The sequence below is a fragment of the Prinia subflava genome, chromosome 2 (assembly GCF_021018805.1).
Source record: "Prinia subflava isolate CZ2003 ecotype Zambia chromosome 2, Cam_Psub_1.2, whole genome shotgun sequence".
In the NCBI taxonomy this organism is placed as follows: Eukaryota; Metazoa; Chordata; class Aves; order Passeriformes; family Cisticolidae; genus Prinia; species Prinia subflava.
The window spans coordinates 68293516-68315033 of record NC_086248.1 but is presented as its reverse complement, the minus strand read 5'-3'; the positions used below and the strand labels follow the sequence as shown (position 1 = coordinate 68315033).

The following is a 21518-nucleotide window of genomic DNA, read 5'->3' as shown; positions in this document are numbered from 1 at the left end:
ATGCTGATAGTTGGAATGGGGCTTTGGGGGCTTTGTTGACAGGGTTGTTCAGCTGGAGCTTGATGTTCTGCACAAGCCGGATTGTAAACTGCCTTGGTCACTGTTCATAAAGAGTAGAGTGTATTAGCTTTGTAGCTGAATATACAAACAACACAAGCTTATTTGAAGAGATTTAGTTTGTTGTAAATTAAGGCAATGAATTCTAAAGCTCTGAGTCACAACCTGCATTATTAGGAGGGTAAAACTAGATTCTTGATAGTAATGGCATAAAAATACAATCTAGTCAAAAAATATTGGGAAGATTTTTTTTTAATTGAGAATAGCTTCAAAAAGTAATTTAATAATAATTTTTTTTTTTTGCTAACTAAAAGCATAATAACCTGATAAGAGGGAAATTATTGAAATTCAAATTTTAAATGTCAGAAACCTAACTTCCTCAACTAAAAGGTAGCTAAGCTAACTAAAAAGACTTCTCTTTTCAATTGTTTTACAGTCTTAAAAGTTTGCAAGGTTTTTAAAACTGATCATGTAGCAGTTTTTTAAATTCTTTTTCTGCATTGATAGTGTAAATGAGAAATCTTTTTTAAGCTTTATACTTTCTGAATAAAATAAAATGGATCAATTAATTTTTAAACATTCAAGGTTTTTTTAAGAGTAATTTGCATTGTTGTTTCACATTGTCCACACTATGTAAGCATTCCACTAAGGACCTCTAGGGACCTCAGTTAAATAAAAATTGGTATGTGCTGTTCACATTGTAGTTTTACTACGTGAGTGAATTATTAGTGTGTGGATTCACTGCTGCATTGCTGGAATGAAGTACTAAAATCAGAGCTGTTGTCTTGAGAAGTCTGGAACCATCCTTCCTGAGCCAAAAGATCAAGTTCTAGCACCAAAGGCTCCACCAGATCCTTCCAGAGGTTTCCAGAGTGAAAAACCCTTTCAGGAGGGAGTGTGTTAATGATGCACATGGTCTCCCTGGCTGCTCCTTGCCTCTCTCTGAGAGTTTTGCTTTCTTTGCCACGTGACCCTCGGTGCAGACAGGCTTCCTGAGCATTGTCAGTCTGGGAGCAGTGGTGGAAACAGAGCGTTATGGCGGTGCAATGGCGAGGCCGGGAAACGCCTTGGAAAAGTGACTTTGGAGTGATAGTCTCTCATCTAAGCATAGATCCTGGGCTCAGAGGGTCCATCTCACAGCCTGCTCTTATGAAAGGGTTGCTACTTTGACTTGTCCAGCCAAGAACTTCTTTGCACTCCTTGTAAGATAAATGATACAAATTCTGGCCTTATTTAATCTGATTTCTTTCCTTTCTGTTCATTCTTTCAAATACAGCCTCCCTTGTGTTCATTTGGTTTAAGGAGGTGTTCAGATTGGCTTGCACTCTCACTCTTTGCACTTCTTGACACTGCAGGGTTAGTGGAAGGAGCAGATTTCCTCCAGGAGAGTGTTTTGCCAGAGGAGGTGGAGACCTTCATGGTTAAAGGCGTTATCAGAGCTGTGTTACAAGTGCTGGGCTGGCATGCAATAGTGTGCATGGATAGTACATGTGTGTTTTCTTCCCTTCTGAAAATCAACTGGAATATAGTCTCAGCTTTGATAGTAACTTGACCCTTGTTGTTGTTGTTGGGTTTTCATATTGTTTTGGGTTTTTTTTCCTGAGAAACTGAACATGCAGCATAGTGAATATACTCCCTCTCTGGTCTGTGGCTTCCTTTTCATAGGAGTAAAATCCCTTGGCGTTCTGGTAAAGGCTGAGACACTAAGAAAAACTGTGAAACATCTTGATTAGATTCACTCTTCTGTGTTTAAGTTATTCAAAGGGGTCTGAAAGCCTTAGGCTGCAGTGGCATGCAATAAATGGGATAATAATTGCACATGGTTTTTGCTTGACCCTGATTATATGTAATGAAATGGAATATGGTGGTCAGCGATTAATGTTTCTCCTACACTTCTGAATTCAGAAATTTACAACTTCTGCAGAGGAAAGTGTTTTGTTTAGATTTTATTTGTTAATATATTTGCTTCCTTTGTTACATTTTTTATATGAAAAAATATATTCCAGACCAATTTTCTAAAGTGGTTAGCTTGAAAGACTGCATCAGTTGGGAAGAAAAGGAGACCTCAGTTCTTAATTCTATGTTTGGTGCCACCTATTCTTTGGTCTGAATGGGCTCATGATTTCTGTATGCTGGAGATGCCCATTTTCAGGCACGTGCTACACAGGTTTGCTTGCTGACACAGCTGCAGTCTTAAAATAATAAACTCCCCAGGAGAGTAGTGGATTCCCCAGCACTGATCACTTCTAAAATTCAGCTGGGCAGTTTGCTGGGTTATCTTGCCAAAATTGTGCTCTTGCCAGGAAAGGTCCAACCTCATATTCTATGGTTCTGTGGCTGTTTGTACTATATTGGAGAAACTGTTATCTTTGCTCCAGTTTGGTCATCAGGTTTGAAAACAAATCATCTGAAAATACTGTGATCATACATAGCTCTTTGGAGTGTGAGCAGCCCAAAGGCTTGTCAGTGCCGTGCTATTACCACTGCTCCAGATCTCTGTGTGATAAATGTATGCTTGACTTCTATTTCCAACTAGGTCTCTCAGACTGAAAAGAAAAAGAAAAACCAGTATTATTTGGCAATAAATTATGAAAAGCTTTTATCTTGTCTTGTTCCAAATGAGTCCTTTTGGCTTACATGCCTGTTCCTTCCCTTCGTTTCTATAGTCTATTTTAATAATTGTTCCATCTTTTGTTTTGTTCACAGCCTACATGCTGATACACTGCAAGTTTTGTTTCCTAAAGAGGAGTTCACAGAATTACAGTGTCTGATCCAACTATCTGCTCTGATGATCCTCACTGGACCATGTAGGTAAAAATAAAAAAACGCTATTTATATCCACACTACATCTGTAAAAGTATTCAACATATTGGGTAACATCTGGATTTTGGCAGCAGTGCTCACTTTGTGGAGTCTTTTGGAATTTATGGACTACAATATCATTAAGACCCTGCAGCTTTTTGATTACTTTTATTGTCAACAGAAGCACAAAAGTAGACTGTCATATGTCACAATGTGTTTGGTCTTCTTGCCACATCTGTTTTAAGTACTTGCAGGTGCTGGCAGCAGGTGATGCCCATTCCTGTAGGCATACCTGAGCTAACTTTAGTGGCAGCTGCAGTGGTGAAAATTTCAGCTTAGGCATAAAAACCCAGCTGAGAAATTGAATGAGTTCTGAAGCAGCTAGCCAAACTTGAGCTTCCTGTCATTACAGCCACACAGGTGGCAGAATAAGAGCTAGCCAGGTAAGAGCTAGGCTGAACGAGTTTACAGGCATGAGCCTCTATATCGGAAGAAGAATAGAGGAGTATCATGGTATTAATAATCAAAGATGCCTTCAACTTATTTCTGTTGATCATCTTGAGCTTCTGCACAAATCTTTAAGTCTTCTGTGAGTTTCAGACAAAATATAAAATTTAACCAATATTCCATCACCAGGATTTCCTGCAGAATTACTCAGTTTTGCTGTAGAACTGTGAACCCAATGATTTATACCCAACTGCTTGAAAAATGTATTTTTCCTTTCTGTTTTGATATTCTAGCTGCATTTAGTTTCAACGAGTCACCTCCCTCTGAGCTAGCAGACCTAGGCAAAGGACTAAATTGTTCTAATTAAATTGCCAGCATTTATTGTCTCTTGACTGCTTTCTCCCTTGTATGCTGTGCTGTTTTATGTCTAGTTGAAGTGGCACTTAAAATAATTCACATGAATTGGTAAGTTGCAGAGTTTATGTCTGCATTATAATTGGTGTTTCTTTTACATTCCTTACATGAAAAAGCTCTACCTTGGTTTGCATTTCTAATTTCATGGAAATTAGCTGTAAACTTGGGTGTGTAGCAGGGGTTTAGATGGCCTGTATTCACACATGCTGGCACAGTCTCTGCACATAACAAACACATAACTACATTCCTCACACTGTCTTGTGGAACTGTGACACCGAAACTGTAGGTTTGTTGTGATTGTTTCTGGAGCGTCTTGAGATTTCAGTCACTCAGTTCTGTCTGGAGGAGGTTTCTAAGTAAATCATCTCAGTAAAGCATTTTCAGAGCGTATGGCTGGATTTTTTATGGCTTCACTTTTAACAACAGGTGCCTCAGATGAATCCTGTAACAGTGTTTATCCCTGCTTTTTTACCCTGAAATTATGACAAAGTATACTGCATGCTGTTGCATACACAGCTGCCTTTCATGTTGTGTTGACCATATTCCAGTTTTAACTAGATGTTTTTCAGGTATCTTGCAAAAAGTGAAAGGTTGTGGTTTGGGATTCTTACAGTATTTTCTTTTATTTTCCTAGGATGGCACTATTTCTTTTAATAAATACTGAAAACATATTTTTCTGGTTTGATGGTTAAAATGAAATTTACGTTATCCTAATTCATAAATGGCTTGCTATCTCCAGAATGGAAAAGAGATTCATATTTTCTGGTTTGAGTATCCAAACTCCTTCCCAGTTGTGACTGATGGGTAGGGAAGCAATCCCAAAAGACATTTATTATGCTGAAGAGGATATCTGGTCTGAGGAGAATAAGCAAATATCTTTTTTGTGGGTGCCAGTGGTACAACTGTTCCATTAGAGAAAATTTTATAATGGATGCTGAATTTCAAGACACCTGAAAAAAACTGGAACTGTGCTCAGTTTAAGTCTGAAAGTAATAAAGAAATTATCTAAATTCATTTAGTTAACTTCTGTACATTTCCTTACTGTCCGCCTCTCTCTTCCTGTATAGACATGAAATATTTGTCACTTAGACTCTGATATGACCATGTGGAAATAGTGAGCAAAAAAGGAAGGGTTAAAGCACCAAGGCATATAATCTATTTTCAGAAGAGCCAGGGATTGATATCTGTTGTTTGGGTTTTTTCTTGATAATAAATTAATAGCAACAAAGCCATTCATGCAAATAAATCTAATGGTTTGCTTTAGATTTACACTATGCTGTCCTGCTACCTCTTAAGGGATTATATGTATAAAGAAATAATAAAATAAGGTTCTTTATTACCCACAAGTGTGCAGAGCACTAAGCAGAATTGGTCAGTTGTTCTGAACATGTTACATCCATCAAGGGGAACAGCATTATCTTGCTTAACACAGGTACATTAGCTAGACTGGGCTGCCAGAATCTTAAAATCTTACCTCAAATGCAAGGATAATGGTCACTATGACGTGCATTTTTCATGTAATGCAAGTAGTACTTGTGCTTGAGTAGCTTTTAGCAAAGCATAGATGTTTGCAAAGGTTATGGTACATCTTGGATTTCTAAAACCAAGTGCAATTTCTAACACAACTGGTGTCACTTTCAAGAGTGAACTGGATAACATCTGATCTAAGAAGGGCCAGAGGTAATATTTTTTCTTAAAAGGTTTGCACAGTAGTACATGGAGAAACGTTATTTTAAAACACCCAGTTTGTAAGATGTTACTGACAGGTAAGAGCCGTGCTGCGAGACTGCCGTGTGGCCACATCGCCGTGTGTGGTGGTTGCTTCTCTTGGGCTTGCTGTGCCTTGAAACTGTGGAAAGTGACAACCAGCTAACTGCTTAAAACGGCTGGGTTTTGGCAATAAAGAGCACTCCTTTGCAACTGCCTGGGGTGCCTACCTCACTCATTACTGCAACTGTAAAAATTCATTCATATTTGTTCATAAATTTGATTGTAAGTATTTTAATGGATTTCCTTATCTACCTGAAAGTTTGTGATATTGATAAAATCAACTGACTCAATCAGAAATTAACACCGGAGCAATGATGTTTGTTTTATAGAGTAGTTACAAAGAAATATTTACTCACATATATTACCCCTTGAAAAATTATCTAAGCCCTTAATCCAAGACTAATGAAAACTTGTATTTGAATTTATTTCACTATTTATTTATTTATCCACTTTGGTGGGAGGTTAGAGCAGAAGAGTACTTTTGACAAAAGGAAGTGTCATTTCCAAGCACATGCAATCTGTGACTGTGGCTATCATGAGATCATGCTGTAAGCAGTTGCAGACTCAGTCAGATCTTAGTGTTTGTCTATTCCCTTTGAAGTGCCTTGGTGTGACGTTATCTCAGGAGGAGCATCACAGCTTAGACTTTGTATGTCTGTGCTAACATGTTAAGCTAGCGGTTCTTCCATGAGGGTAAGGTACTATTATGTTTTATAAAGGTGTTTATTGGCCAAAATTAATTTTCTGGAAACAATTCTCTCTTTGTCTCTACTTATTTAACCAACTCAATGCAGTAGCTATTGATGGTGAGGAGAATGCATAGAGTGGGGGTCCATTTATTCATTCATAGCTGCTTATTTATGTGTAAATAGATGACTTTACTTGGAGGAAAAAAGGTGACACAAACTAGGCATTTGTAATTTTCTTTCTGAAAGAATGTCTGTTCTTTATAATAGAATTAATTTTTTGAGGATTTTTTTATTTACATGAAGGATGGAAATATTTATATGTTTAAATTTAAGTTTAAAAAATATTTTTTTCCCAGCTGAGACTCTCTAGGGTATAGTATAAACAATTATTCTTTCATTATGTGCATTAAAAATTCAAGTGAAGTCACTATGGCTGAGTTCCGTTCCCCCTGAAAAAAACATAACTTTTATCAACAAAGATCTTTCACGAACTTTTTTAGAAAGGAAGACTATTTGTTTGCAGAATTAAATATTTTTATTCCCTCTGGCATTCTAAGAAAATCTCAGGTTTTCTGGTAATGCACTTCACCAGACAGATCATATTTAACTTGTGAGGACTGACTAGCTTGCAGCTGTAGGTGGTATGTGAAATACAGACTTCAGGAAGAGCATGATTTCCATAACCACTTCAAAGGAAATACATTATAAATAAAGTACATTTCTCTGGGGGCTTACCAAACCATTCTGTTTATAATTTAAATTACATTAAGCTAAATAAAATAGTACAGTAAAACCCTCAAGAGAAAAATACTTCATTTAAGTTTGAACATTACATTACTTCTATTAATTGGAAGTATTTTATTCTCGCTCTAATAGTTTATTTTTCAATGACTATATATAATTAAAAGTATTGTCACTGCAACAGGAGTCATTTTTTCCCATCTTGTGTTCCAAGCCCTTGTGTTCAGTAGATCACTACGGTTTTTATTTGCCTGCCTTCCTTCATTTCTCAGTGCTTTATTACGGGTGACTAACGCCCTGAGCATCAGGCTGCTGCTGAAGATTGCCATCGCCGTGTCACGCGTGTTCAGCTTTGTCAGACTCCTACTGGGGCTGAGCCTCTCAGCTCAGCCTGAAGTTTTGTGTCAAAACAATGGAGGGGGTGAAGCACTCCTCTGTAGGAATATTTTAGAGTCTCCTCATCCAAACTATGCTGCTTGCTCTTTCCAGGGTGCTTGCAGGGGTAATTGTTGAGCCAGGACTGCAACACAAGCACCAGAATCCATTAGTCTCCCTACTCCATAAAGATAACTTGGAGGCAGGGGAGCCTGATAAGATATGAAGATAATATGTCTTCTAGGAGAGGAAACTATTGGAAAACATTAGTGAACTATCTAATTGTAAGAGTGATTTATTCTGCCTTCCTTTTTCACCCTGAGACTTTACAGGCAGAACTAAATCAGGCTGTCATTCCTCAGAGCAAGGAGGGCAGTAAATCTGTACTGCCAAGCTCCTCTAATATTGACAGCTTTGCAGTACGGGTTTCTGTATAGATAGTCTAAGCACATATAAGCTTACAGGAGCTGAAACAGGTAGTATAATAAAAGCAGGCCAATCCCATATACATTTATTTCAACTTCAGAGTCAACTTTAAAAAGCCATTAACTTCAAATTAAGCCCTATATAAATCTAAAATGTGCTTTTTGTTTCATACCACACACTTTCAAGTTATTAGAACTACTTTTATATAGGCAAATAAATGCTTGTAATTGATATTAACACATTTGAAATATATAAAAAGAGGCCATGCACATATTTTTTCTCTAATTTATAAAATGTTTGCCTTTTTTTTTTTAAGTGCTTTCAAAAAGCAATAGTAATTGAAATTAATGCTGGAGAGAAAAAAATCTTTATTGACCTGAGAGTTTCAAGTAGACTAGCTAAACCTTGTGGAAATAAAGGTAGTACAAAATAGCAAAGTTTAGACATGTTTTCTATTGACGCATAACTTAAAAGCTTTATGAAAAAAGGTAGAGACTTAGTCACAAAAGTATAAATAAAAACAATTCAGTAAAATTTCCAAGCTTTTTTATTATTTAAATAAGGTTACAGTTTCATTGTATATACTAAGAAAATATTTCTTTTTCATTTCTGCTTTACAGAATTTTTTCCCTCCAATATTATTTGTTTGCAATTCAAAACTAGCTTCTGCTCCTACTGTAAATGTTTGCCAGGTGGTTAAACAATAAAGGTAATGAACTCTAACAACACACCAAATTTATTGTACTGGGGCAAAAATGAGTTTTTCTGTATTATTTTTGGCTTTCTCTAAAATTTTTGGGCATACTGGTGGATGAAAAGCTGGAAAGGGCCCAGCAATGTGCTCTTGTATCCCAGAGACCCAACTGTATCCTGGGATGCATCCAAAGCAGCATGGCCAACAGGGCAAGGGAGGGGATTTTTCTCCTCTCCTCCACTTTGGTGATTGCCCACCTGGAGTGTTGTGCAGCTGTGCAGACCTCAGTACAGGGAACCTGAAAATAATCAGGGCTGGAGTTCCTTTTCCCTGTGGAAAAGCTGAAAGAGTTGGGTTTGCTCAGCCTGGAGAAAACTCCAGGGAGACTTTATTGCAGCCTTGCCTTACTTGTAAGGGACCTTCAAGAAAGATGGGGATGGACTTTTTATCAGGGCCTTGAGATAGGGCAAGGGTTAATGGTTTTAATCTGAAAGTGGGTAGATTCAGACTAGATATAAGGAAGATTTTTTTTGTTGTTTGTTTTGATTATGAGGGTAGTGAAGCACTGGAACACATTACTCTGAGAAACTGTGCATAACACTTCCCTAGAAGTCAAGTCATCAAGACCAGACTGAGTAAGACTCTCAGCAACCTCAAAGGTTGTGTGCTGATTTCAGAGGCTGTTGAATTAGATAACTTTTAAAAGTCCCTTCCGACAATTTATTCTATGCTTCTACCAAAAAAAAAAAGGTTTTTTGTTAAAAAAAAATTCATTAGCCAATTAAATTTCACCATAATTATTTTCCCTTTCTGGTCTACTATCTCTTTTGACCAACTTTACAGTTAATAGATAACTTCTTTTTTAATAAATGCATATTTTTATTATTTTTATAAGTTTAAGATGCATTTAAGATGCACATATCACATATTTAGTTTAGCTCTATGGTTGGGATGATTTGTGGTAGGCTGAATAAAAAGGGAGTTCCTCATTCAAAATCAGAAACTTGTACAATCAAAGTTCGTATTTCTGTAGGTATATGTGTGTTTGAATCTCCAATAAACTCAACAGGCTAAGATGATTCAGGCCCTATTCTAAGGGCTGATTGATTGATTATAACATAGAAACAAGAGTCCTTGGAGAAATTTAGATTGACAGCAAACACTGGAGACGTGGTGTGGGAGGGCAGCAGTCCCTTTGTCCCTTTTCCCGGCTCTCATTGCAGCTGTGTTGCCTGCTCCCCTCCAGACCCATGGTGCACAAGGTGACAGTCAAGTTCTTCTAAACCTTCATGTGCCAGGACTTAGGGAAGAACTTACTGTCATTATGGTAATGATATAACCGTAGGATTTCACTGAAGTGTTTGTATTGTTGTCACAGAGGTGCATAGCCAAAGCAGTGAGGAACTGTGGAATTCCTTTAATGAGGAACTTTGAAGTGAGGATTTGTTTGGAATTTGCAAATTTGTTCAGTTGACTAGTTGTGCACTGAATCATGCACTCTGTCTTCATATGCACTGCCACCTAGCCATGCTCTGAATGACAGCAAGGCAGTAGATGGATGTTTTATTCAGAATACGAGTCATAGGGAAACAAAGTCAGAAGTCCACTGGATCTGTTGTTTCACTCTAATTTAAAGTCAAGTCAGCTTTCAAATGGACAATTAATGTGGAAAGGAAAATATTTTAACTCCAAAATGTCCAAAAGTTTCATAATAAAATATTTTCAATCTTCCCTACGTATGGCAACACTTTGCCTGGTCTGTTTTTCTAGATACATTTTTCTGAATGACTGCTATCATCTCATATTTTTGCTTTTCACATTGCCTCTCATGATTTTATAGCCATCTTGAAATATCCCGTGAAATCATACTCTTTATTTTGTCATTATTTTGAACACTGTGGTGAGCAACTGAAAGTGAAATACTGCAGCATTAAAGTCAGAAATACTTCAGGGTGCATAAAGTTACCTAAATGTGTAAAAATGCAGTGTAAAACATACTACATTTATACAGATGCTAGCCATCTCTCTGTTGTTTTCTTATTTCTCTTATGAATTTTGTGGGGAGTGCATTGTGTGTGATGTGTTAGTGGCTGCTGTCAAAATATAAATATTAGCAGATATCACATTGGAGGTGTCAGTCCAACTGCATTGAATAATCAGTGTTGCTTTGAAGCACAGAATGCAGGAAGAAAGGAAACAGTCCAGACAAAGAAGCTGCATTTATGTTTCTCTGGGATTTTTCAAGCTTTTTTTCCCATTCTAGACACCCTTATAAAACGAGATTTCCTTTCCGTTCTTGGACACAATGCATCAATGTGCATGAAAGCTCGTGAGGTTCACAGTTGGCTCCAGCAAGATGGTCATTGCTGATTTGCCTGGTGCAGGGGGAATTACAAAGCTTATGCTTTCATGCCAGTGCATATTGTCTGAAAAAATGCCTGAATTTCATTGGGACCCTTTGCAGAAGCGATCATACCCTAAGGTATAGTGACTCTCAACAACTGTCCCTATACTGATTTAAATCTAACTTAATACAATTGTTTGCATAGGAAAAAAACAACAAACAAACCAAAAATATTCTTCCATGTTCAAAATGTTTTAAAATATCTTTTTAGTGAGGATTTTGAACAGGTGGCTATGACTTAAACTCATTGTTTGAGAACAAATAAGCAGGTACACTGACTTAAGACATGCACTGGTACACTGTGCTTGAGAGAGGACTTAGACTCACATTCATTGTAACTACTCTGTTGCAGAGCTTTACAAGATTTACCCTACTGATTGATAGAAAACAAGAAATTAATAGCATGCCTCTACACTTTTTTAGTTGTGGATATTCCATACCCTATATTCATTTATATTAACAGATTGACTGTTGACAGACTGACACTAAGGGGCAAAATTTAGAAATGGTTGTGTTCTAGGTATAAAATATGTGTAATGATTCTTGAATTTGAAACCTTTCTCAAAATCAATTAATCAAATGATTAGTTTAAATAATTAAAATAATTGTTGTTGTTGCTTTGATGCTTATCTTATTTGATTCATCTGAAGTGAAGTGAAAAGGATTTTCAAGAACGGCACAACAAATTTGCATTGTCACACAGTGGCCCAGAATGCGCCCAAGACAAGGTTTTGCAGCACTTGGGAAAGATCAGTGGAGAACTTGTTCAACAGAGAGCAGGGTGTTCTCTGGCAAGGTGACAGAACTCAGGTTTGGTAACCCAAATGCCCTCTGCTTCTCTTTGTAAATGGCAGGCTGCCAAAGCGTTCTCAAGATTTGTTTCAGTTTTTTTCTGTGCTCATTTTTCAGCATTTGCCTTATAGTTTGAGCTTCTTTACACTGAGGGTGGCAGGGCACTGAACCTCTCAGGGAAGCTGTGGAGTCTCCCACTCTGGAGACATCTAAAACCAACCTGGATGCGTTCCTGTGTAACCTCCTCTGCATTACTCTGCCCTGGTGGTGACGTGGGAGTCAATGATCTCCAGAGGTCCCTTACAACCCCAACACTTTTGTGGTTCTGTGATTTTTCCACTGCTCTGTACTTTTACATCATTCTTCTGATGTCCAGGGTCTCAGAGTCTTGTGTGTACTTATGGACAATTCTTTTTGCAACTTCTGGCTGACAGAGCTGCAGGCCAGCACAGCTTGCAAGAGAGAACTTCTCAGGCTGCTGTCTGATTTTGAGGTGCACTTTGGGCACCATTCCTGCACCACTTAGTCTAAGATTCTCGTAGCCCTGATGGGATTGTGCAAAGAGATTTGAACAACTGGAGAGGGCTCACAAACATGTACTGGGCTGCTCATTGTCTGGCATTTACCAGCTTGAACAGCGTGTAAAACAAAGCTTGAGAACCAACTTTTTAACACAAAATGTGTCAGCAACACTTATAATAGTATGCATCTTCAAAAGCATTGAGCCAAATCTTCAGGCTGTGTTGCTGTGAATAATTTAAAATGTGTATCTTCTTCCCTTCTGAAATATTAGCAGACATTGCATGCTTAATAAGAACTAGGTGTACTGAAAGGACCCTGAGGAAAGAAACAACAGGTGTTTCATGTGACAGCACCAAGACTGGCTGTGATATACTATATTGTTTCATTTCTCTCTTGACAGAAAATATGTTGCATTGAATACCAAAGTATTTCCTACAGCTTCTTGGGGAGAAGATATAGACTCTCAAGTGTCTGGTTTTATTTGTGTAGGCCAGTTCCTCTTTGATGAATTGCAGTTTTATTTTCCTCCCATGCATCCACTCCTAGGATTCCTATTTTCCAAACAGCACCCATGGTCATCCAGTTATTATTATCTGTTTTCTTTGGGCATTTTTCTTTTGGGGACTGTTTGGATTACATGCTTAAGCCCCAGCCAGGATTAAGAAAGATTTAAAGTACTGATAATTTAATTTTATTATTATTCTTTTTATTTAATTGGGAAAAAAATCACAAACCAAACAACTAGGAATCCACAAATCCCACTTTCTCTCTTGCCAAGTTGTTTTGTGTTATCACAGGTTCCATTAGCAATATTTCGGTTCTTTGTAATTGCTGAAGAAGCCTTTGGGACAAACCGTACCAAGGATCTACCAAAATATATAAGGTTATGTAATGCATTAGTTGAAGTTAAATGCCTAAATTAGATCCCCAGAGCACTCACATGTACACTCACTGATGCTTGTAATATGTATCAACAGTTTCAGCTCTAAAAGTTTCAGCTCAAGCTGTAGTAGCCACTGTCATTAATTTCCTCAGACTGTTTCTCAGTACACATAGGGATTTGTAGGAGACAGTCAGTAGTTATTTTGATATTTGCTGAGGTTTCTGCCTCTTTATAAAGATAGTTTTAAATTTCATTTCAATGTTTTCAGTGTGTCTGATGAGCTTTTTGCAATTTAAAAAAAAATTAAAAGAGCACTTCTCAAACTGGGAAGAAATGTTTGTATTCCTTTGGGCCCTGATTCAGCTAATGCTGCCCATGGAATAGAACAATTCTGTAGAAGAAGGTCTGTTACACTAAAATAAAGAATCAAAGAAATACAGCTGCAGACCTTCAAGACAAGGAGGTAGGGAACCATCCATAAAAGAGAAATGTATTTAGAAAAATGATTTCAATTTGCAAGGATTTATTTCTAAGGGAAAAAAAAAAAGAGAAAAGATGTTATATTTAACAATACTTAGAGGAGATAGGACTTCATCTTTTTAAAGTCCTGTGGAGGACCCCTATATGCTTAGCTATACAGAATTTAATCTGCCTTTGAAAGTTGAAAGGTTCAGATGAGCCAGCCAGAATTTGAGCCTCAGCTTCCAGGGAGTCCAGGTTTTGCTACCTCAGTGATTAGATCTCAAAGCTACTTTCTCTGGCTAGGAATCCCTCTAAATCACTGCTTTAAAAACTTGTATACAAACTGAATGTATCTCCATGACATTGGGAGGAGCTTCTATTATTTCAGTGTAGGGAACTAAAGGATCAAGAATCAGGCGTTTGAGAAAAATGTGAACTACACTTGGTTGGTTTCTTCTTTCTCAGTCCTTTTTCATTTCAACTTTCACATAAATAAAAAGTAGATTTATTTGGATTTATTTTCTAGTTGTTTGTGGTATAAAAATCCAAAAATGTAGGGAAAAAATTTGTTTTATATTAGATATAGAAAGTTCATTGAAGATTAATCAAAAGGGATTCCTTTCTTTACATATTTATGTATACGTGCACTTGGTTTTTTTAACATTTGCTCTCATAACTAAGTTTAAAAACTATAGAATTCTGTTGTTCCATTTTTATGAGGCTTGAATAAGCATATGATAATTGAAATTAGAAAAGTAGGTGACTGGTTTTGGTCTGTTATTAACTTAATGGTTTAAAAAGGCTGGACTTTGTATTCAAATTTTTAGTAATAGTATTGTATAAACCTAACATGAATGAAAAGGGTTTGTTTCTAGAAATGTATGGTTCAACGTAATAGCATGTATTTTAATTTTTCCTTTTCATAATCAAAAACTGACTTAAAATTGAAGATAATTAGAGATATAAAATTTTTTATCAATATTTTTTGTTTTAAAATTGTCTTCATTTCTTTCTGAAAGTGTCTAAGGGAAATTAAATTTTCAACAAGAATTTAATTTTTTATTTGATGGAAACTATATATTTTTGACAGTTTCCTGACACAGAATATCAAACTCAGTTGTGGGATGGGGTCAGTGAGGAGAAGCATGTGTTTCTGAGCTTTGTGCCAGTGGGAGGGACATGAACCCAGGATTTTTCTGCTCCATTTACAGTGAGCTGAGAAGCAGCGGCAACAGCATTGAGCTGGGAAAAGCTGTGCATTATTTCATTTCCCACCTCTGTGCAGAGACATGAAAAGTGGGGTGGTCGGGATAGTCCACTGTGACTATTTTTCATCAGAAAAATACCCAAGCCAAATCAATCTTTGTGTATATGCAAACACATCTCTTGGAAAAGCACGTGCACCACAACTGGCAGTGACTGAATGGGCTTACGTGTGTCTCTCACAAATGTACTAGATCAAGGGAGCAGAACATTGGTATGATACTGCTAATATCAAAACAGCACAGGAGACTTTAATCTGCAGCTTCTGATAGTGGCTAAATAGGAAGCATGGATAGACTGTTAGAGGCTGTCAGGTCAGAGGGGATCTTGGTAGCAAGGACTTGAGAACCTCCTCATCTGGCGGGAAGCACAGCACTCATTTATTCACTCACTCTTATTTATTGGGTGCAGATGCCTCTATCTGCTGCTGTGCTTAGCCCTCTAGAGAGGACTGTAACAAGTGGGCTGGAGTGGATACAGTCTAGGCTTCAGTATGATTTTAGAGGAGGTTAAAGAATTAACAGAGATCAGCACTGCAAGGAAAAAAATTCTACAAAATCGAGATGCTGCGTGTGTGTTCTGTTCAAAGTGTGACTTAGAGCAAGCTGACATGTCATACAAGGGATAACGTTGCTGTAGAACAAAAATTACACAAAAGTAGAGCTGTTTAATGTCACAATGATTTCATGATTCCATTTTAGTAGTTGAAAAGTGAATTCTAGTGTAATGGGTTTCAAAGGCCACTAGAAAAAATCTGCAGTAACAATACGATACTTGGGGCCCTTCCAAATGTCAACAGTCAGGATTGGACATTCTAAATGTATGGGTTTATTTTGTTGTTGTTTTTTTTTTTTAATAATCAAAGACTGAAACTGTAGAATAGTAGAACATAACTCAAACCTCCTAATTAGGGGTTATTTAGAAACTTAAAAATTTGTACCAAAATTCGCACACTTATCTAGTAAGCAATAGGGTTTGGAAACACAAATAATTTCTTGTTTTATACCAGACATATTGATTATTTGCTAGATGCTGTTCTCCATCTCTTTTAACGCTGTCCTCCCCACAGCAATATTGTAATATCTTTTGGATGCAGATTGATTAGTTATTGCATATGCAAAGAAACACACATAGTATTGTGTTCCATTCTGGAAGGTGTTACCTGAAGCATTCACACTGATCAGGTACAATAAAAAGTGTTGAGGCAAGACTGTGCTTGTCCTTTGTTTCTGTGGGAATTTATTCCTCATGCTCTGGCTAATTTCTAGGAAAATTTACTCTATTTTCCATGTAATCAGTATCTCCACAGAAATTTCTATTTTGCCAACAAAGTAAAGTCACATGTTTGTAGAAATCCCAAGTCCCTAGAGGACAACTTGAAATATTGCTCACAGATGGATCAGCCTGAACAATGCATTGCCGAAATATAATCACATTTAGGGACCTGCCCATTAAGTGATACTGCCATTGGTGTTTGTGACATTTTTGTTTTGCAGATGAAAATATAAATCAGTATTCTTGTCACAATTGCATGCCATGTAACAGTGAAGTCCTATTTTTGTTTTATGTGGTGTTTCCCCAGTAAATTGCTTTCCTTGAAAAACAAAGCTTCTACCATGCTCTTTGTCACCTCCAAGTCAGTCTGAACAGGGCCAAGTGAATTTGTTACAGTGGAAGCTTTGGAACACCTTAGGGGAAACAGTGAGTAAATAGATATCTCTCACTGAGGAAATTTGCTGCTCATAAGCATTCAGAAGGGACAAACTTTGAATGAAGGAGAAAATTGCTTGATTTTCACACATGGAGAAGGATCAGAAACCTCCACCCTACTCAAGTTTTCTTGTATGTCTAGGAAAAATCTCTCATATGCTATAAATGATGTTGCCACTCATCAGCCATTAGGAGCCCATCTTCCATTAGATTTTAACCTTTGATGAGAGGAGGATACATAATATTTGTAAAAACACAAAGCATTAAACAAGGGATATTTTACATATATATCAGTTCTATTCTTGCTGTTTCTGTTGGAGCAAGGACCCCTTTTAAATAAGAGAAAAGCTGCTAATTCTGGCTTCACATCCTTTGAGAATGAAGCAGTAGCTAAAAAGTGCCTGTGTGAGCCATTTTCAGACCTTCCTTATAGACCAAAGTTATTGTACCTCTGTAAACTGGCAAGGTTTTGAGACCATGCCCTTCGTTTTCTCCAAAAAAATTCCAATAAGGGCAGAAGATAAAGTTTTAAAACTGTATTGTTATGCACATTTAAAGTACAGCTCTTCCTGTTACTGTAGAGAAGAACACTCTGCATTTCAAAGTTTTCGCATTTTAGCATTTCTTAACTTTTCTATCCCTGTTCCTACTTTTCGTCTTTTATCACATTAACGCATGCATGCTAAATGAATTATCATGTGCTCACTGTAAATCAAAACCCTCTCAAATGAGACACTGTATCTGTGTACTGCTGTCAACAATCTTGATATCCTGGCATGGCCCATGTTCTCAGCTTTATTTTCCTTCTTTTCAGTTCTATCAGCTGTAGAGAAATACAGTTAATTAAATCATTGCTCTCTTATTCCCAAGCACGGACTCAGCTTTATTTTTTTTAAATCTTATATACAGTAACCTATCCTAATTTGCATTGTCTGTGTGAGATGGGGCCAAAAAAAGCAGTTAAAATAGTGATGGGTTTAAGAAAAATCTGAAAGATAATTGGCTGCTTTTTTTTCATTAGGTTGAGATACCTGTAATACTCTAAACATTGTTTTCTAATGTTCTAATCCTTGTGACTGAGAAGACTTGTGCCTCTGACTCTTTTTCTTGCAGCTATTTTTTCTTTTTAATATGTATAAAGCTATTTGAAAAGTCAGATTCTGTATCATTCTATGCATGCAGAACTATTTCAGGAAAAAGAAGACAGTTTCCAAAAGAGCGTATCTCTATTTGACCACAGCTTAAACTAGTTACACCAGTGTTTAGATTAGCCTATCACATGTACTTTTCTTTCCAGATTAATTTCCTGCATGATTTAAGCCTGGTTTAGATAACAGTTAAGTGATGTTTGTAGACCTTCTGATTCATGACTAGGACATTTTTTCCCCTAAATAATACATTGTGCCAGCATGGAATCAAAGTGGTTGAGCCAAGGACTGATCCAAAGGTGGACTGACTTTGGAGGAGTACAGAAGAAAATGGGGAACTGTCTTGATTTATCCCTATATGGCATAATCAGGTGCAGAAAGCATCTATAATCTCATACTATGGACAATGTAATCTCTTCCTGGTTTTGCAGAAATTAAGAAAATTCGATCATAAATTCTAGGTTTAATATATATTTTACTCCAGAAAAAAAAAAAAAAAAAAATCCTCACAGAGAGTTGGTTTCCTCTCAAACCTACTTCCTGCTCTCCCTTCCATTTTTGTCTCTTAGCAATGAGCATTTACATTTCTTCTCGGCCCACATGAACGTGATTACCTTGGGTTCTTTCTGTCATCAACCTCTTCAGGATCTTGCTTCTTTAATACCTTTGTGGGTCTATACTGAAATATATGCAGTGAGGAAAACTTTAGTGGGAATCAGGTTCCATGTGGTGGGCAGCTGGGACTGTTACTATAAAGAGGCAAGTGTAAATAAGTCCTTGATTTATAATGGCAGTGATGTATGCTATCAGGGATAAAAATAAAAGTGTTCATTTCTCTTCCATATCCTTTTGATTTCTTGGACTATCTCTTTGGTTTGCTGCCAGTCACTATTTAATTTTTCCTTATGCCTGTGTTCCACTGCTTTTATTGTAATTTCTTAGTGAATGGCATTTTCAAATTTGAATGGCAATAGCCATCAGTGGGACAGAATGGGAAGAAGTAATATGGGACAGCATAGATATCTGTTGGTAGCAGGAGTAGACTGATTATATATGCCAAATTTCAAGACAAAGCTTCATTTCTGAGGCTTCTGTTTGGGATTTCAGATGAAGGCATAATTACTTTGGTTAGAACTATTGTGAGATTTTTGGAGTAATTGTATCCTATTTGTGAAACTCAAAAGATGTCTTAAGATCTAGACTCTGCAAAGCTGTTGAGGAAATTAAATGACCCCTTGCTGCAAACTGGGGTAGCATCGTTTGCAGATATCTAAGGGGCTTTTGCCAGAGTAAGAAAGGCCCAATTTGATGCCTACTAGTCTGAACCAGCACAGCATATCTTGTGTTCCTTACTAATAATTCTTTTGTGTGGGTGACTGTTCAGTTCTCTGTAGTAAAGTTCTATTTCCTGTTGAATTATTATTAATTATTTAGAGAAAGAAATTATTATAAATTTTTGGGTTTTTTTTTCCTTAAAATCCATAAAATAGCTAAAAGTTACACCAATCTATAATATTTCATAAGAGTAAACTGTGAATTTTTATCTGTAAAGAAATTGACAAAACTGGCTGCTGTTATCATTTTGCTGAGGTTCTGTCTCTGAATACTTTTTTGATGTGTCTTTCATTAAGGGAAAGTTAATTCTCCCCTTTCGCCACATGCAAACACATCTCAAGAGGGACATCAAGTCCTGCAGTATTGTGAAGTCTGGAAGGAGAAGAGTAAGGGGCAGCATCTACTGGTACTGCAGAACTACAAAATGCCTAAAGCCAGCTTGCATTTTCAAGGGCTTCTTTGAATCTCTGGTACTTGGTATTGGTTTTAACCTTGTTTCCTAGCAGAGTGCAGGTAATCAATAATTCCCTGTGGTGCTCTTTGTATGCAGCTCCTTGGGGGAATGAAGGCAATTGTGAGATCCTTGGTGGCAGCAGTGGAAACAAGTGGCTGCCCCTCTCTGCAGATAGTAGCTAATACCTTTTGATGGTTACAGTCAACATTGTTCAGTGAATAAACTGAAAGAATTGTAGGGATGGAGGCAACATTTTTATTGACATGACCGTACACCTAAAAAAAATGAGCTACAGGTGTTCCTGACTTTTAGAGACATCATAATAAGGGCTATGAAGTAACTGAAGCTGGTAAGGTTTTTCTTTTAGAAGAAAGTCTCTATACTTGTAATATTGGACTGTGGTGCTATCTCAGAGATAAATATTTTCAAAAGGATAACAAGACTGGGCTGTCATCCTAGCAGAGAGCAAAAAAAAGAAAAATTTAAGTCAGACAAAAACCCCAGTCTCTTATATGGGCTAAAAAATCACAATCAAATTTTGCCCATATCATCAACGTTTCTCAGTTTTCCAGTTCACAAATACCTTTATGGCTTTCTGCACTATGTATTGCAGAAAAATCTTCAGCATGCCCCTGTGTCTACAGTGATAATATGAAAGTACCATATACAAAATGTGTAAATAGAAGGCAGTTTGCTAAAATCAAACAACAGCCTTGCAGGAAATCCTTAGGTCTCATCATTGTTTAGAGATTAGTTGGTTCCATTTTGCTAAACTTCTTGGTCTACACCATTGGTACTTGAGGTAAGGAGAACCAGAGCATTGATAAAATAAGTATATAGGATCATAGAATGGTTTAGGTTGGAAAAAGCTTTTGAGATCATCAAATCCAACCATTAACGTAGCATTTCCAAGTCCACGCCATTATAAGTCAACATATTAAAGACAAAAGATATTTTTAAAAAATTTGCAAATTAAGATATGAATAAAAGAAACTGCTATACAACACTAGCAGTTTAGGGATATTTTGTCTTATGTGTATTTCATCTTGAAGGCGAATTTAAAATTTTAATTACCAGATTTTCTTTCTTGGCTTTCAGTTAGCAAGGTGGAAAGAACACAGTGGCATCGTGAAAGGTCCTGCAAAATGTATATTGGTCTGCTTTCAAAATAGGCCGTGGAGTATTTTTCCACCAGACTGTGATAAGCTGATGGCTATAGCTACAGTGTAATCATTCGGGATAATGTGCCTCATATAAACACCTCACAGCTCGCCTGGAATTGCTGGATGTGGGATAATTAGAGAGTTCAGTTCAAGTGAGCAGCCTACATCCATATCTACCCAACTTCTCAGACAGGCTGTGCCGTCAGTGTGTTAACTGACCTTGGGCTTCACGGCGCTGCAGACGTCATTAACCTTCAGACACCAGAGTCTCTGTGCCTGGGGAACTATTAAAGCTTGCAGAGTTTTAGTTGAAGGGAATGTGGAATGGACCATCAGCAACAGTCTTTGCACTGATTTCAGGTGGGTTGTGCACTCACCATCTCGCCAATAGATTTGTGACCAAATGGAATCAGACAGCTTAGATGTTAGAACTGAAAATGATAATGAAATACTTCTGCATAACTTCTTTGATGTCAAACGTTATAGCTATGCTTAAAGGTAGGTGCAAGATGAATAAACATCCCTTAAGAGTCTTTAGTATGGTAATACACTGAATTGCTTTGAATTTAAAGCGGTGTGCTCTGCAAACCATGCTAACATTGGCCACATTTGATTTTGAATTATGCCGATTACTCTGTGATGCCTCAATGCTTGGGAATATTTGCAGGCTTCCCTTAGGCTGTCTTTGGCACTGAAAAGCCAAGACCAGGGAATGTACTAAAACCTGATGTCTGTTTTTCATATATCTACATTCAGAGCACATCCAGCATCCATTTTTAATTAGGGTCTTCAACTCTGAACTACAAAAGGTGAGCTACGTTGTCATCTCTGTACAGAAAGTCTGTCTCGGTTGTTTCAGCAGGAAGCCCCCACTGAATAAAATATGGCTCTTCTGGAGTTTTCAAGCTTCAGAGGCTAGATTTTTCCAGCCAATAAACTAAGTAGCAATGGCAGAAACGCTTCTCCC

General features: G+C 37.2%; 1 protein-coding gene across 5 annotated transcripts in view; it reads left to right on the top strand.

The window, feature by feature from the left end:
- CHRM3 (cholinergic receptor muscarinic 3) overlaps window positions 1-21518 on the top strand; it is a 269118-nt gene that overhangs the window by 134313 nt on the left and 113287 nt on the right. For 3 of the 5 annotated variants that reach the window (XM_063390399.1, XM_063390400.1, XM_063390401.1), the window contains one exon: window positions 2764-2868. In XM_063390399.1, coding sequence (XP_063246469.1) covers window positions 2764-2868 — 105 coding nt within the window. The remainder of the gene's footprint in view (window positions 1-2763; window positions 2869-21518) is intronic. The other 2 variants (XM_063390403.1, XM_063390402.1) reach the window with 1 other exon arrangement.